Below are 14,073 nucleotides of genomic sequence, written 5' to 3' on the forward strand. Positions count from 1 at the left end.
GCAGATACTTGCAGGCGGCCCCTCCCAGTGTCAGCACAAGCCCACACTGTACAGCCAAGGGCAGAGAGAACAGATACTCACCCAGCTGCCATGGCCGCTGCAGCTACAGCAGGGGAAATACAAGATGAAGCTATTTGCTCCATCTGCCTGGAATATCTGACGGAGCCGGTGACTATCGCCTGTGGGCATAACTTCTGCCGAGCCTGCGTCACCCGGTACAGTGAGGAGAACGGAACAGGGACACCCCTGACCTGTCCCCAGTGCAGAGCCCAGTTCCAGAAAAGGGAGTTCCAAATCAACACACAGTTGAACAACATCATACAAAAGATCAAACAACTGGGGTTAAAACCAGGAAAAGGGCAAAAGGAGGATCTGTCTGAGAGACATGAGGAACATCTCAAACGCTTCTGTGAGGATGATGGAGAAACTATTTGCTGGGTGCGTGAGAAATCCCGGGACCACAAGTCTCACACTGTGGTTCCCATTGAGGAGGCTGCCCAGGGATGCAAGGTAAGAAATGCTGTTGACTTTGCTTAATTAAACCCCTTAAGGACACCAGGTTTATCCCCCATCAATACAAGGACAAACATTCACCCCTGGCTGCCTAAAGATAGGCACCTAAACGAAAAGGGCTTGGTTTTCAGAGGGGATGAGCACTGGGGTTGTGGATAATGGGAAAAGATCCAAACTTTTTTTGCTCCAAAACTGCAAGTTCCAACACGTAATAGAGAGAACAGGGCTGACGGCTCTTTGTGCACCTGCAACCCGTCTGCCAGGTGGAGAGGGCAGCAAGAACATAAGACCATAAGAACAGCCATCCCCTGTGGGAGCAAAGGTCCATCTAGCCCAGTATCCTGTCTTAGTGGCCAATGCCAGGTGCCCCAGAGGGAATGAACAGAACAGGTGATCATCCAGTGATCCATCCCCTGTCGCCCATTCCCAGCTTCTGGGAACAGCTTCTGAACAGCTGATCCGTGGCAGGTGGGAGGCGCTGGGAGGACGGGGGAGGAGCTGGTCTCCGGGCCGCCAGCGGGCAGGAAGCATTGCGGGGCGGGGCAGAGCTGATCGGCGGGGCTGCCAGTAGGTGCTGAGCACCCACTATTTTTATTCCATGGTTGCTCCAGCCCTGGAGCACCCACAGAGTCGGTGCCGATGGTAGAAAAGAAACTTTAAATGAGAGGAGGGAAGTCACCCGGCATTGATTAAGGAAAATGCCACACGCGGGATTCATAAACATAAAACTGTGAGCAAAACACCCTCTCCAGTGTACGTTGGTCAGTGTCTTCTGCCTCATGTTCTGGAGTTCCATAACCAAAAGTTCCTTTGCTCTGCCCCTCTCTGCTCCCTCACCCCACCCCACTCACAGTGGCTGTCCTTGGTCAGTGAAGACTCAGGGTTCAGAGATGCATCTGTGTGAGCTCACCTCCCACCCTGGGGGGGTGCAGGGGGAGGAAGAAGGCACCTTGGTTGCTCTGCTGTCCAAGCACTTGCTCTGGTGTCACCACCCTGCCGCACACCCCACTGGCCCACTCCACAGCCGCCCTGCCAGCCATCACCTGCTTCTCTGCTATAACCTCTGCAGATCAGTCTCCTGAGGTTCTACGCTGCTCTTAGTGATTTTCAACTCTTAGGGCTTGGCTACACTTGCAAGTTAGAGAGCACTAAAGCAGCCCCGGGCGCCCTAACTCCTGAGGTGTCCACACTGGCAAGGCACGTAGAGCGCCTGGACTCTGCAGCTGGAGCGCCCCTGGTAATCCACCTCCACGAGAAGCATAACGCTTGCTGCGCCCCGGCTGAAACGCCCGGGTGTCAGTGTGAACTGGGTGTTGCATTACTGCGCTGTGATTGGCCTCCGGAAATATCCCATAATCCCCTGAAATCAAATGGCCACTCTTGTCATTGTTTTGAAATCGGCTGCAGGCATGTGGATATCTCCTTTCAAAGCTCCGTTTCTGACAGCCGGCTGCTTCTCTGCTCTGGGGCAAAGCAAACCATGAGTGTGGAATGCTGCTGCTGTGAGTGTGTGAGAGAGAGAGAGGCGGGGGGTGGGGGTCTGCTGCTGTCTGAACTGAGAAGACAGCCTGCTGACAAGCTCTCAGCCCCCCAAAACACACTGTCTCTCCCCCCACATACACACAACACACTCCCTGTCACACTCCACCCCTCCCCATTTGAAAAGCAGGCTGCAGCCACTTGCACACTGCAATAGCTCCCACAATGCACTGCTCTTTGTGGTGTTGCACGAGCTGCTAATGTGGCCATGCCAGTGCGCTTGCAGCTGACAGTGTGAACACTCGGCAGCGTTTTCCCTGCTGCGCTCTCCGAAGGCTGGTTTCACTCCCAGCGCTCTACATCTGCAAGTGTAGCCAAGCCTGTAGTGGGGGAACTTCCTTGCTGAAGCAGGCTGGGCCGAAACACTGACCCACAACAAGTGATTTCAGCTCTATTGATCACTTAACAAAACAGAAGACTCCAGTTGGAGCCTTAGTTTGTTCTGTCTTTGAACAGTGGAGAGGAGCAAGTTAAACCGTGCCTAGGAGCTTGGCTACACTTGCAGCTGTAGAGCGCTTTGGGTTAAACCAGCCTTCGGAGAGTGCACGAGGGAACGCGCCGCAGTCTGTCCACACTGACAGCTGACAGCGCACTGGCATGGCCGCATTTGCAGCACTCGCAAGTGCATTGGGAGCAGTGCATTATGGGCAGCTTTCCCAGCATTCAAGTGGCTGCAACGTGCTTTTCAAATGCGGGGGTGGGGTGGCGTGTGACAGGGAGTGTGTTGTGTGTATGTTGGGGAGAGAGAATGGGTTTTGGGGTGCTGAGAGTGTGTCAACATGCTGTCTGGTCAGTTCAGACCCCCCTCCCCTCTCTGCCTCTCTCTCACTCACTCATAGCAAATAGTAAATGTTTGCTTTGTCTCGGGGCAGAGAAGCGGGTGGTTGTCAGAAACGGAGCTTTGAAAGGGCACATCCGCATTCCTACAGCTGATTGCACAACAATGACAAGAGTGGCCACTTGACTGAAGGGGATTATGGGACGTTTCCGGAGGGCAGTCAGAGCGCAGTAATGCAACACCTCGTCCACACTAACACTGGGGCTTCTCACCCAAGACGCATCAGACGTTATCCCTCTCGCCAAGGGGGAGTACCAGGAGCGCTCTAGCCAGGGGTCAGAGCACTCGACCTGCCTTGTCAGTGTGGATGGGGAGTGAGGTAGAGCGCACTGGGCGGCTTTATTGCGGTATAACGTACAAGTGTAGCCAAGCCCTAGGACTCTTGGGTAAAGTCCACACTGCCCAGCAAGCACACCTGTGCCCACCCCCTCTTCACCTTCACTGGGGTCTGGCACTGAAGCCCCCTGCTTAGCAAGTTCAGTTCAGGGGAGGGTGACCCCCTCAATCAGGACAGGCTAAGTGCTACTCTGCTGCCCTTTACTCATACAGTAAAGAGAACACTATTTCATTACCCCCACATTCCATACTGAAGTGATCTGTAATCCAGCACCAGCCACAGTTGATCACTTTGGTAACACAGCCCTGTCTGCTGGATACCTAGGTAGAGTTGGTGTGTTCATGTAAATACAGTCTGCACCTGAAGCCTTTTCCTCTCCCCAGCCAGCTGTCAGGGGAGAGCTCATTCAGACCCTGCTTGCACACGAAACAATCTGGACCCTGACACATCCCTGCACGTCAGTGGCACCGAAAGCCACCGCTGGTACCTATGTCCTGCTCTTCTTTCTCTGCCATATCTCGTTGCAAAATGCAAATTGGTGAGGATTTTTACCAAACCTTCCCCAGGAAGTGGGGTGCAAGGGTTGGGGGGATTTTGGGGGGAAAGACGTGTCCAAACTACGTTTTTCTCAGGAACCCAGATAAAGTTTGGTGGTGGCAGTGGAAATCCAAAGGTAAAATCATTTGTACCTTTTTTCAGAGTAACAGCCGTGTTAGTCTGTATTCGTAAAAAGAAAAGGAGTACTTGTGGCACCTTAGAGACTAACCAGTTTATTTGAGCATGAGCTTTCGTGAGCTACAGCTCACTTGAAGTGAGCTGTAGCTCACGAAAGCTCATGCTCAAATAAACTGGTTAGTCTCTAAGGTGCCACAAGTACTCCTTTTCATTTGTACCTTGGGGAAGTTTTAACCTAAGCTGGTAAAAGTAAGCTTAGGAGGTTTTCATGCAGGTCCCCACATCTGTACCCTAGAGTTCAGAGTGGGGAAGGAACCTTGACACCCTCCCCACAATCCCAGCGCAGAGACTGGGGCAAAGGCAGAAACCTGACTGCGAGGAGGGACAGAGAAGAAACTAAGGCCGAGGAGAGGGGGAGTGGGAAGGTTCAGTGAGCTCGGTCTCTGATAGTTGAACTGGCCCTTTCATCCTACCCCCGCCCTCCTCTCTTCCCACCCCCCACCCCCAGCAGGGGGCAGTCGAAGGGGCCAAGCTGGGTGTGTCTGTCCTGGCCGATGGAGGCTGCGCAGTGGGTGCCGGCTGCAGGGCCAGAATCTCAGGGCTCCGGGGAGCAGGAACCCCAGGCTGTGGGGGAAGCAGCTTCCTCTCTGTGGCTGGCTGGAGCCAGCACATCCCTGCTCCCCTCCCCCCTCGCTGCCCCCAGCCCAGCACAGTCTGCGCCCACCGGACCCTGAACACGGCTGGGCTCTGGGCCATTCCACAGCCCTGGCCCCTGAGCCTGTCGGGATCCTGAGCCAGTCACCTCAGTGCCTCCTTCTAGGGGATCAGCAGCCCCTGGGGAGCCTCCTGTCACCCCCCCGGAAACCCCGTCCTGGGCAGGGCCCCAGGCCCTGAGTCACTCGCTGGCTGCTCCCAGCTGGCCAGGCCCAGGGTCTCCAGCAGGGCCCTTGGTGCTGGCACCGCGCTGGCTGCCAGAGCTCCCAGCCCCTGGCCCAGCCCGGCCTGTTGGCCCAGCGCTGACCCCTCCCCTGCGGGTGGCGGGGGGGGACCCTGCTGCTCTCAATGGCTGAGCCCCCCCCTCTGCCGCTGCCTCTGGTGCTGCGCTCGCAGGCTCAGCCCGTGGCAGGGCCAGTGCGGTGCTGCTGGGGCTGCTCCTCCCTCGGCACCTGGGTTCTCTGTGTCTGGGGCAAGTGGCCGGGCGAGTGGGCAGGGACCTGCTCAGAGACACACGCCCTGTGCTGCACCCAGAGGGCAGAGACCAGCCAGGGCCGGGCAGCAACGTGCCACCGCACTGGGATTAACCCTTTCCTGCCACCCACCCCAGCAGCCCCGGCCGGTCACTGCCACTCGACTGCCCGCGCTCTGACCCCAGGGACCCGGGTCCGGCAGCTCGGGGGAGTCGCTGGGTGAATGTGTGGGGCAGAGTAACCAGGGCTCCCTGCACCCCAGTGTCCCCGTGTGCGATGGGGAAGGCCCGCTCTGTCATGCAGCCCTTCGGGGCTGGGCAGTGAGTGTTTTCATTCGTATAGTGCTCACGAGTGAGCCAGGCACTGCAGAGACAGAACACGGGGCTGCCAGCCCCACAGGGCTCCTGGTCTGAGTGCAGACAAGGCCCAGCGAGGGCAGCAGCAAACATTGGGGGTGGGGACACGGGGGTCCCATTGTGGGGCCAGCCACTCCCTGAGCCCACCCTGTGCCTGTCTTCTGGGTGTGGTAGACAGTATTGTAGTGAGCCTGATGGCTCCATACTCGGCTCTGGGTCACCCCCCCAGGGAACAGGACAGGGCAGAGGCAGCCTGAGGACGGGGGGAGCTGGAAGTTGTGGGGGAGCGGGAGCAGCCTTGGAGCTGGGACAGGTGTGGAAGTTCAATGTGGAAGCCAGGTGGGTGGCCCAAAACCCTTTGCTGTGTTCTCTCCAGGTTCCCACTCTGTGATGCAGGATCTGTTGGGGTCAGACCCTGGGGTGAGGGGCCCACCCAGACAGACTGAAGAGAGCGAGGCTCTGTCTGCATGGGGAAGGGGCAGCAGTTCTGTTAAATGGCTTCCAGTTTTGTAGACTCATCATGGGGACGCACCCTCAGGTACCACCCTCAGCTGTTTCAGGGTGTCTTGGCAAGCATCTTGCCTCAGTTTACCATCTTCAGCACTCCTTAAATTAAGTCTTAAAGTCAAAAAGATCTGAGAGAAATATCCCCTCCTAGGGCCTGCTCTGAGTCCAAGTAAACCCCAAAATAAAATCTTTTCCTTCACTCTGCTCCAGCCTCCAGATCTCACTCAAGCTCCTCACTGTCCTCAAGACAGGAGTCCTCAGCCCTCCTTCCCGGAGCTGGGGTCATTTCAGACTGTGCCTTTATTCTCTGCGTCCACTTTCTCCAGCCGGGGGCAGCTCTCCAGGGCTCTGTCCTGCTACAGCAGCTGCTGTCATTGTCATCTCTGGCAGCTCCTCCCCCGTAAGGGAGCTCCTCTGTCGAGGACAGTGGTCCCCAGACTTTTTTGGTCATGCCCTCCCTTACCTGGTTTGTGCCCCCACCCCAGGAGCTGCGGTCGGGAGCTGCGGTCAGGAGTTGGGCCAGGAACGGGGCTGTAACTGGGGCCAGGAGCCGTGGGCCATGGCTGGGAGTGGGCCGGCATTTGGGTCTGGGAGCCGCGGGCTTCATCTGGGAGCGGAAGCACGGTTGGGGCTGGAGCTGCAGCTGGGGTTTAGGATGGGGCCAGAGTAGAGCTGGGGGCAGAGCAGGGCTGGGTGGCGTTCCCTTCCCACCACCCATGGGGGCTGGTCCAGGCCCTGCCATGCCCCCCAAATGTTCCTCCACACCCTCTAGGGGGGCACAACGCACAGTTTGGGGACCACTGCTCTAGGAGCACCCCTTCCAGGCTCCTTGCTCTGGTGAACTCTCCTGGGAGCTCCTCTCCTCGGCAGCTTCCTATCCCTCGGATCCCTTCAGCTGAGCCCTGGTCACCCTTTATCAGGCTCATTAGCTATTTAGCTGCCAACTAGCCACCTAGGGATTTAATTACTTCCAGGTTGGTCTGGGTTGGCTGGTTCTCCCTTACAGGAGCCTGTCAGAGGTAGCCTCTCCCTAACTTCTGTAAAAGGGCCAGCCCTCTTGACACATTCCCACTCTTCCCCCCGACCCCCGAGAGCCAACCTGTATTCAAAGGTCGGCTTGACCATGGCTGACACTTGGCTATGTTCTGCAGCTGGGGTGAGGTGAGGGGTACTTCCTGCCCTGCTGCCACAAGGAAATCTGCAAGGCCCTTGGCCATAATTTTATTCTCGTCACTGAAGTGTGAAGAAACCAGGAGTTTGATTCCCCAAGTCTCTATGTAGCACATGTCACGGGTAAAATCCCCCATAGTCTTCAGCATGTCATAGTTCAGAAGAACTCGTTGGCCATAGCAGAGGTAGTCGATAGCACTGGGCTTTCATCATTGGTGTGGTGGTCCTGTAGCAGATATGGGCTGGCTACGGAGCTACCCTCTCAGCCAGATACACACCAGAAGTGTTCATCACAAACTCCTTTAATTTTCTACCAACTATGACTAAGGTCAGCTTAAATATCGTATTTTTACCCAGCGCTACCTAGTGGTTGAACAGCATAATACAGTTTAGCGTTCCATTACATCTCCCCCTTTAAGTTCTACATTTGTACCATTTATAATGTTTACATTATCGCACTGTCTTTGAAGTTCAGTGTGGATCAGTCTGGTAGGTGTCTCTGAATGGTACTGGTCTTTTAATTACATGACCCGAACAGGTAACAGCTTGGTCATCTGGCTGTCCATTAGTTCCACCAACTGACTGTGGTCAGTCTGGAATCCTTGAGTCATCTTCTTGTTCTGCATCCACCATCTGTAGAGTTTGCTCAGTTGATTGTTCTTTCTGAGGAACAAACTGTAGATGTTGACAGTTTCTATTGAACTCTCCTCTCTCGGTCTTGATCACATACAATCAGTGTGTTGAATTCTTTTTCTTTACAACAGCTGGAGTATTCCATTCTTTTTCTCCATCCAGTTTGACACAAACATGGTCACCAGGTGCTAGGCCTGGTATTTTTCTAAGTGATGTCTGTTGTAAAAGTGATTGTAAGCTCATTTTGCCTTTTTATTGGATTTGACTACTCTATATGTGTCTGGCTACTTTGGAGATAGATTCTTTTCCAAAGTTGGGAGGGTAGTTCTGAGTCGTCTTCCCATCAGGAGTTGTGCTGCACTATATCCAGTAGCTGCTGTTGGGGTTGATCTATAACTCAGTGGAGCAAAGAATGGATCTTCCTGCTGAAGGATATTCTTGGCTGTCTGTACAGCTCTCAGCATCTCCATTCGCTTGTGAGTAATATGGGCTTCTAGTAATATGAGGAAAATCATATTTTGTTGAGATAAATAAAATTCTACTTCTATGAATTGTGGTCCATGCTCTGTCACAAGGTCTTCTAGAACCCCAAAATGCCCAAAAGTGCACTTCACTTGCTCTGTAACACTCTGGTCTGTTATGTCTTTCAAGTACACTCTTTCTACCTACCTGGAAAAATACTCCACGACTACCAGGTAAAGATGTCCCCTGAATTCACATAACTCTGCAGCTAGTCTCTTCCAAGGTCTCTTTCATTCAGACTAGTTCCTTGTTAGTGTCACTAATTATGACTGGCTGTATCTTTTTCCAAGCAGCCTTCAGTAAAAGAGTCTATGGGAGCCCGTGGGGAAATTTTTCTACCCAAGGCAAATTTAACAGCAGCTCTGAAGTGTTTCATAGCTGATGTCCTGAGCCTGCCCTGCCTGTAACTGTGCATTTCTGGAGGTGTTGACAGTAACTCACTGCAAGTCACTGGGATTTCGGCTATTAAGTTGAAGTCAAGCTGCATGTAATTTGGGGGGTAAATAGTTTATTTGCTGTAAAATTATATTTCGGGTTGACAGAAACGATTCGCGAATCCATGTTGAGTTTGCTGACAAGTTTCAATGAACGGAAAGGTGCCGCCGCTTCCCTTCCAGCCTTTAGCCCTGTGGCTGGGCCCTCAGCGGGGAGCCCCGGGTTCCATCCCCCCGTGGGATGTGGGGCAGGAACTGGAATATGGGTCCCCCCCCGAGGTTAGGGCTGGAACCACTGGGCTCCGGGTGTCTGGTGTGGGGCTCCCTCAATCTCTCCTGCTGAAGACACCCCGTACGTCTAAACACTGCCATGGGCATGGGCCAGAGCGTGGGAGTGAGACTGACTCTGCAGCCCAGTGGGTTGGGCCCCAGCTGGGAGCCCAGAGTCCAGAACCCCTGCTCCAGTGACCCTGTAATTATTGATCCATAACCCCAGTGAGGGGAGGGGCTCTGGCCCCTGGCACAGCAGTGTCTCAGCCATGTCGGTGCCCCACTGCAAACCCCCAGTGCAGACGCACTGCACGGGTGTGAACTGGGACTGGCCCCTGGCGCAGCTTCTCCCAGATGGAGGGGGCAGCAAGTGGAGAAATGCCCCCTCCCCTCCCCACTGCCCCAGCCTCATAAGCAATGGTCCCTGTTCCCCCCAGCAACCCTCAACTGCCATCCCCCCACTACCCTGCCCATGCCCTAACATGGAGAGTCCCAGCTGCGCCCCGTGGGTCAGGGCTGCTGGGACTCTCCACTGTGAACGGTTGATCTCAATGTATTGCCAGGCTCTTCATGCTTTTGGTTATAAGGATCTCATTATCTCATTCCCGCTGCTCTGAGTGGTGCCCATGTGCGCACGGCCCAGCTCAGCTCTTACTGTATCCCAGGAACGTCTTCATCTTCTGGGATCCTCATGGCAGCAGTGGGATGATTTAATGGAGTCCCTTAGTCATGGGGCCTTTCTCTCTCTTTTGTTTCAGAGCCAGCGTCCTGGAATCGTCTCATGGTGCGTGGAGTGGTGGCAGTGGTGGGGGTGCTAGTCTTACTGTACCTATGTGGGTTTTGGAAAGGTAGAGGAAAAGTGTTTGCCTACTCTCTACTCGTCTTCAGGAAGCTGCTGACGCATCCCTCCCAACAGCCTGGAAGTCGGCAGGATTCCCAGGAATCTGAGCTCCCCGCAGTGTGTGACAGGGACGGGGAGCAGGCCCAGGGAACCAGAAACATGAATTGAGACCCAGCCCTGAAGAAGGGGGAAGGAGACCTGCTAATGGAGGACAGACGCTTCCCCCTGGAACCCAGAGGAAGGGATCCATTAGGTGGGGACACGGGTGTGGCCCAGGAAACTGGAGCAGCATTGCCAATCCTCCAGGGTGACCAGGAGTCTGCAGGAATTAAAGATTAATTTTGAATGAAAGATTATGTCATGTGATAAAATCTTCAGGAATACGTCCAATTAAAATTGGCAACCCTAAACCGGAGTGCGGGGAGGGACCCATTAAATGGAGACAGACTTGGGCTGGGGAACCAGCTAGAAGAGCTGATCCCTCCTATGGTGCCCCTCAATGGTGGTGACTAGACTGGGCGAAACTTTGCATTTTTTGCCTCAAATAGGTTTAGATGAAGATTCAGCAGTTTGCGAATTCGTATCCAGTCTGCTGAATTGTTCACATCCAGCCCCTCCCCCGGGTTCTCAACAAGTCGAAGCATTTCATTGAGACACTTTCCAAACAAACCATTTTGATTTTTCAGCTTGAAACAATTTTTTGTTTAAAAATGTCTTTCACTTTTATTTTAAAAATTCAAAAAGTTACAACCCTTGAAATGTTCCTGGGTCTTTTTGTTTGTTTGTTTTTTTTAAAGCTCTTTGGTTCATCAAAAATTTGGAAAAATTTTAGTTTTGTTCAACCTGAAACTGGTTTTTTTCCATCTCTTTTTTGGAATTGCCAGGGACCAAAAAATTCTGTTTGCCCAGCTCCAGAGGCGGGTGAGGATTTTGGCGATTATATTGTGGGTTTCTGAGTCTCCTTGTTGCTCAAAGTTTTCTTACTGTAACAAATTAATTTGGGATGAGGGCAGGATGAGCAAAAGCTTCCTAAAAGTCGGGGGGGGGGGGCTGCTGGCACCCAAACTGTGGCCCAGCCCCTGTGCCACCCCTTCTCCTCAAGGTCCTGCCCCCTCAAACCGCCCCTTTCCCTGAGGCCCCCCCTCACACCGCCTTTCTCTCTGAGCTCCCACTTCACGCCATCCCTTGCCCCCAAACACCCCCCGACCCCGCTACCTTCTCTCCCCCATCATCCAGTCGCTCACACTTATTGCCAGTAAAAAGTGGTGGGCCCTGGTCTCCCCTGTTCCGGCACCCCTGGATGAGAGAGGGGAGAGGATGAAGAACTCCTTTCAAATATAACTCCCCCCCACCTCAAAAAAGCACAATTTGCCAGCAACAGCAAAACATGCACCTAACCAACCCGGGCCAGTCACGCTGTGTTGTGTGTGACATTCCCGTCCTGGGGCGGTTTATGTCTTTGAAAAGGTGAACCCTGCAGGCCTGGGTGTTTCTCTGGGTAATGTGACCTCAGTGCTCCTGATGAGAGCCGTTGTTTGTCAATGTTTCAGAAGCAGACATATTTATCATTCATGGACAGACAGACATTTATTCATAATTAGAACTGGTCAAAAATAGCGGGGGTGGGGAGGTTCATGAAAATTGAAGAAGAAACCGCTTCCCCCCCCCACCCCCCAATATTCTTCAGACTTATTTGAAAATGTTTTTAATTATCAAATTTTTGTTTAGTTTTGGTGGGAAAAACTCCACGTTCTCTCTCAAGTGGGCAGAGAAATCCAAAACGTTTTTTTTAAAAAGGGAACTTTTTTCAAATGATCAATGGAATCCAAAGTGGCATTTTTAATTAAAAGGTTGCATTGTAAGTGTAAAACCATTTGGAACCAGCTCTATTACTGTATAACAAGATGAGTTTATTTTTCATGATGCATTGTTTGGGCCAAGTTCCAAGTGGCATTTCAGTTTTTGCACAGCTCTTCTCTTCTTGCGTCTGCACCTCTCATAAGCTGTGGCCTTAATCTCGGCCCTGGAAACACTTACATGCATATTTAACTTTAATTACTGCTGTGAATAATTCCATTTCAATGGGACAACTCTGAGGTCGGGTTTACACTACGGCCCTATATCGGTGTAACTATGTCATTTCTTTAATTTTCTTTCTTTTATATGTGAAAGTTCTTGAGAGGTTAAAGCAGGTAAAATACATGAACAGATTCGGACAGTCCGAGTTTGTCAGTGCAAAGTGACAGCAGAGATGTGGTATCTGCTAGTTTTCCACAAGTCTCTCAGGGTTACCCAGGATAACTTTGGGGATCTCTGTCTTGCATCTGGAATGTTCCCTGAAAGCGTCCAAACAGCTCAGAGCTACAGAACCATTCCCTGGACCCATTCTTATAGCTGTCTTCCCCAGAAAGCAGTCTGGCAAGTGTTCCTGTCAGCTCATTGCTAAGTTATCTGTCAAAACACTAGAGTTTTCAGGTGCCTAAGTAGCCCCTGGAATCAGGGTGAAATTATCCTCCCCACCACTACCAAAATTGGAAATGGTGCCCCGGAGTGCACGGGACCCTACCGTGCTTCCCCCATAGGAACTGCATGAACAGGCAACTCTGCAAGTTATCTGCATGCCTCTGCAAGTGACCCCCATGCCTCTCCATTTCCTTGGCCACATGTATCCTTTCCTCATGCTGGCGGCTAATCCAGAAAAAGAGGAAAAGAGCTCACCACTGCGACCAGGGAGGTGTTGGCTTGAGATCAGCTGGTCAAAGCAGGCAATAGGGACAGAATCTGAGACTTGAAGCTCCTCGAGTGACCTCTGACCTTTCTAGACCTGCCCTTCAATCAGACACAGCGATTGTAAAGTTGAATGTGATAGTAACTAGACCCATTTTAAACCCTTCACCACACAAGACAAAGCCCGTAGGATTCATCATGAACTATTTATTTCTCCTCCCCTGGCTCCCTGCAGCCACCAGCCACCTTGGAGCTTTCCCTCGTCTCTCCCAGGCTGGGCTCACTTGATTGCAGGAGCTCAGCGGATGGTCCAGCTTTGCTCTTTCGCTTCCATTCTTCACGTCTTTGGGTGGCTGCATTGGCAACTGAGCAGCCTGATGGAAACACTGAGTCCTCTGTCTCGGCAGGCAGGCCCAGCCGCCAAAGCCAAAGACTCCCTGAGAACAGGGGGAGGTTCGCCTGAACTCTCAGGAGTGGAGGCTGGGCCCATAGGGTAGGGTTACCATATTTGAACTTTCAAAAAAGAGGACACTCCGAGGGTGGGGGGGGGAGTTGTAGCCCTGCCACCTATCTACTCCCTCCCACTTCCTGCCCCCTGACTGCCCCCCACAGAACCGCCAACCCATCCAACCCCCCCTGCTCCTTGTCCCCTGATCGTCCCCTCCCAGGACCCTGCCCTCTATCTAAGCCTTCCTTCTCCCTGTCTACAACTGCCCCCTCCTTAGACCCCTCCACCCTAACTGCCCCCCTAGAACTCCACCCCCTACCTGTCCCCTGACTGCCCTGCCCCCTATCCGCACCCCCGCCCCCTGACAGACCCCCGGCTCTCCCACACCCATCCAACCACTCCCTGTCCCCTGACTGCCCCCGCAGAACGCCCAACCCATCTAATCCCCCCTGCTCCCTGCCCCTGACTCCCCCGTCAAACCTCCGCCCCGTCCAACCCCCCCCCCCCGCGCTCGCTGTCCCTTGACTCCCCAGACCCCTCTTCATATGCCCACCCCCTGACAGGCTCCCCCCAGAACCCCTCACCCATCCAACCCCTCCTGCTCCCTGTCTCCTGACTGTCCCTGGGGACCCCATGCCCCTTCTCCAGCCCCCCCGGCTCCCGTACCCTGCTGCTCAGAGCAGTGTGTCTGGGGTGCGGAGCCAGACACAGTGCCGTGCTCCCCCGCAGAGTGCGCAGCTCCCCCTCCGCCCCCAGGGTGCTGCATTGGGAGGGAAATCCTGGACCTTTTGAGAGTTTTACAAATTCCTCCCGGAGGGTAATTTAAAACCCAAAAAGCCGGACATGTCCGGGAAACTCCGGACGCATGGTAACCCGACCACAGGGACTCCAGGATCTGCAGCTGCTGCCACCTGTATGGTGAATCCTCCGACTCATCACCAACCAGCTCTTCCCCATTCTGCAACCTGGCCCCATGGTCTGACTGTGCAGGAGAACAGAAACCCTTTGGGACAGCAGGAGAGTCTCCTCAATGCCGCACTCTTCGCATGGCTTCCCGCGGTCACCGTGAAACACGA

The 14,073-nt window shown here is 53.6% G+C and overlaps 1 protein-coding gene across 1 annotated transcript; it reads left to right on the top strand.

The window, feature by feature from the left end:
• Positions 1-34: 34 nt before the first annotated feature.
• Positions 35-13,059, top strand: LOC119567732 (E3 ubiquitin-protein ligase TRIM52-like). The gene is made up of 2 exons (XM_037914979.2): positions 35-510; positions 9,740-13,059. Exons 1-2 carry the CDS (start codon positions 91-93, stop codon positions 9,797-9,799), a joined length of 480 nt encoding a protein of 159 aa, XP_037770907.1. The 5' UTR covers positions 35-90; the 3' UTR covers positions 9,800-13,059.
• The last annotated feature ends 1,014 nt before the right edge of the window (positions 13,060-14,073 follow it).

The sequence above is a fragment of the Chelonia mydas genome, chromosome 14 (genome assembly GCF_015237465.2).
Source record: "Chelonia mydas isolate rCheMyd1 chromosome 14, rCheMyd1.pri.v2, whole genome shotgun sequence".
NCBI lineage: Eukaryota > Metazoa > Chordata > Testudines > Cheloniidae > Chelonia > Chelonia mydas.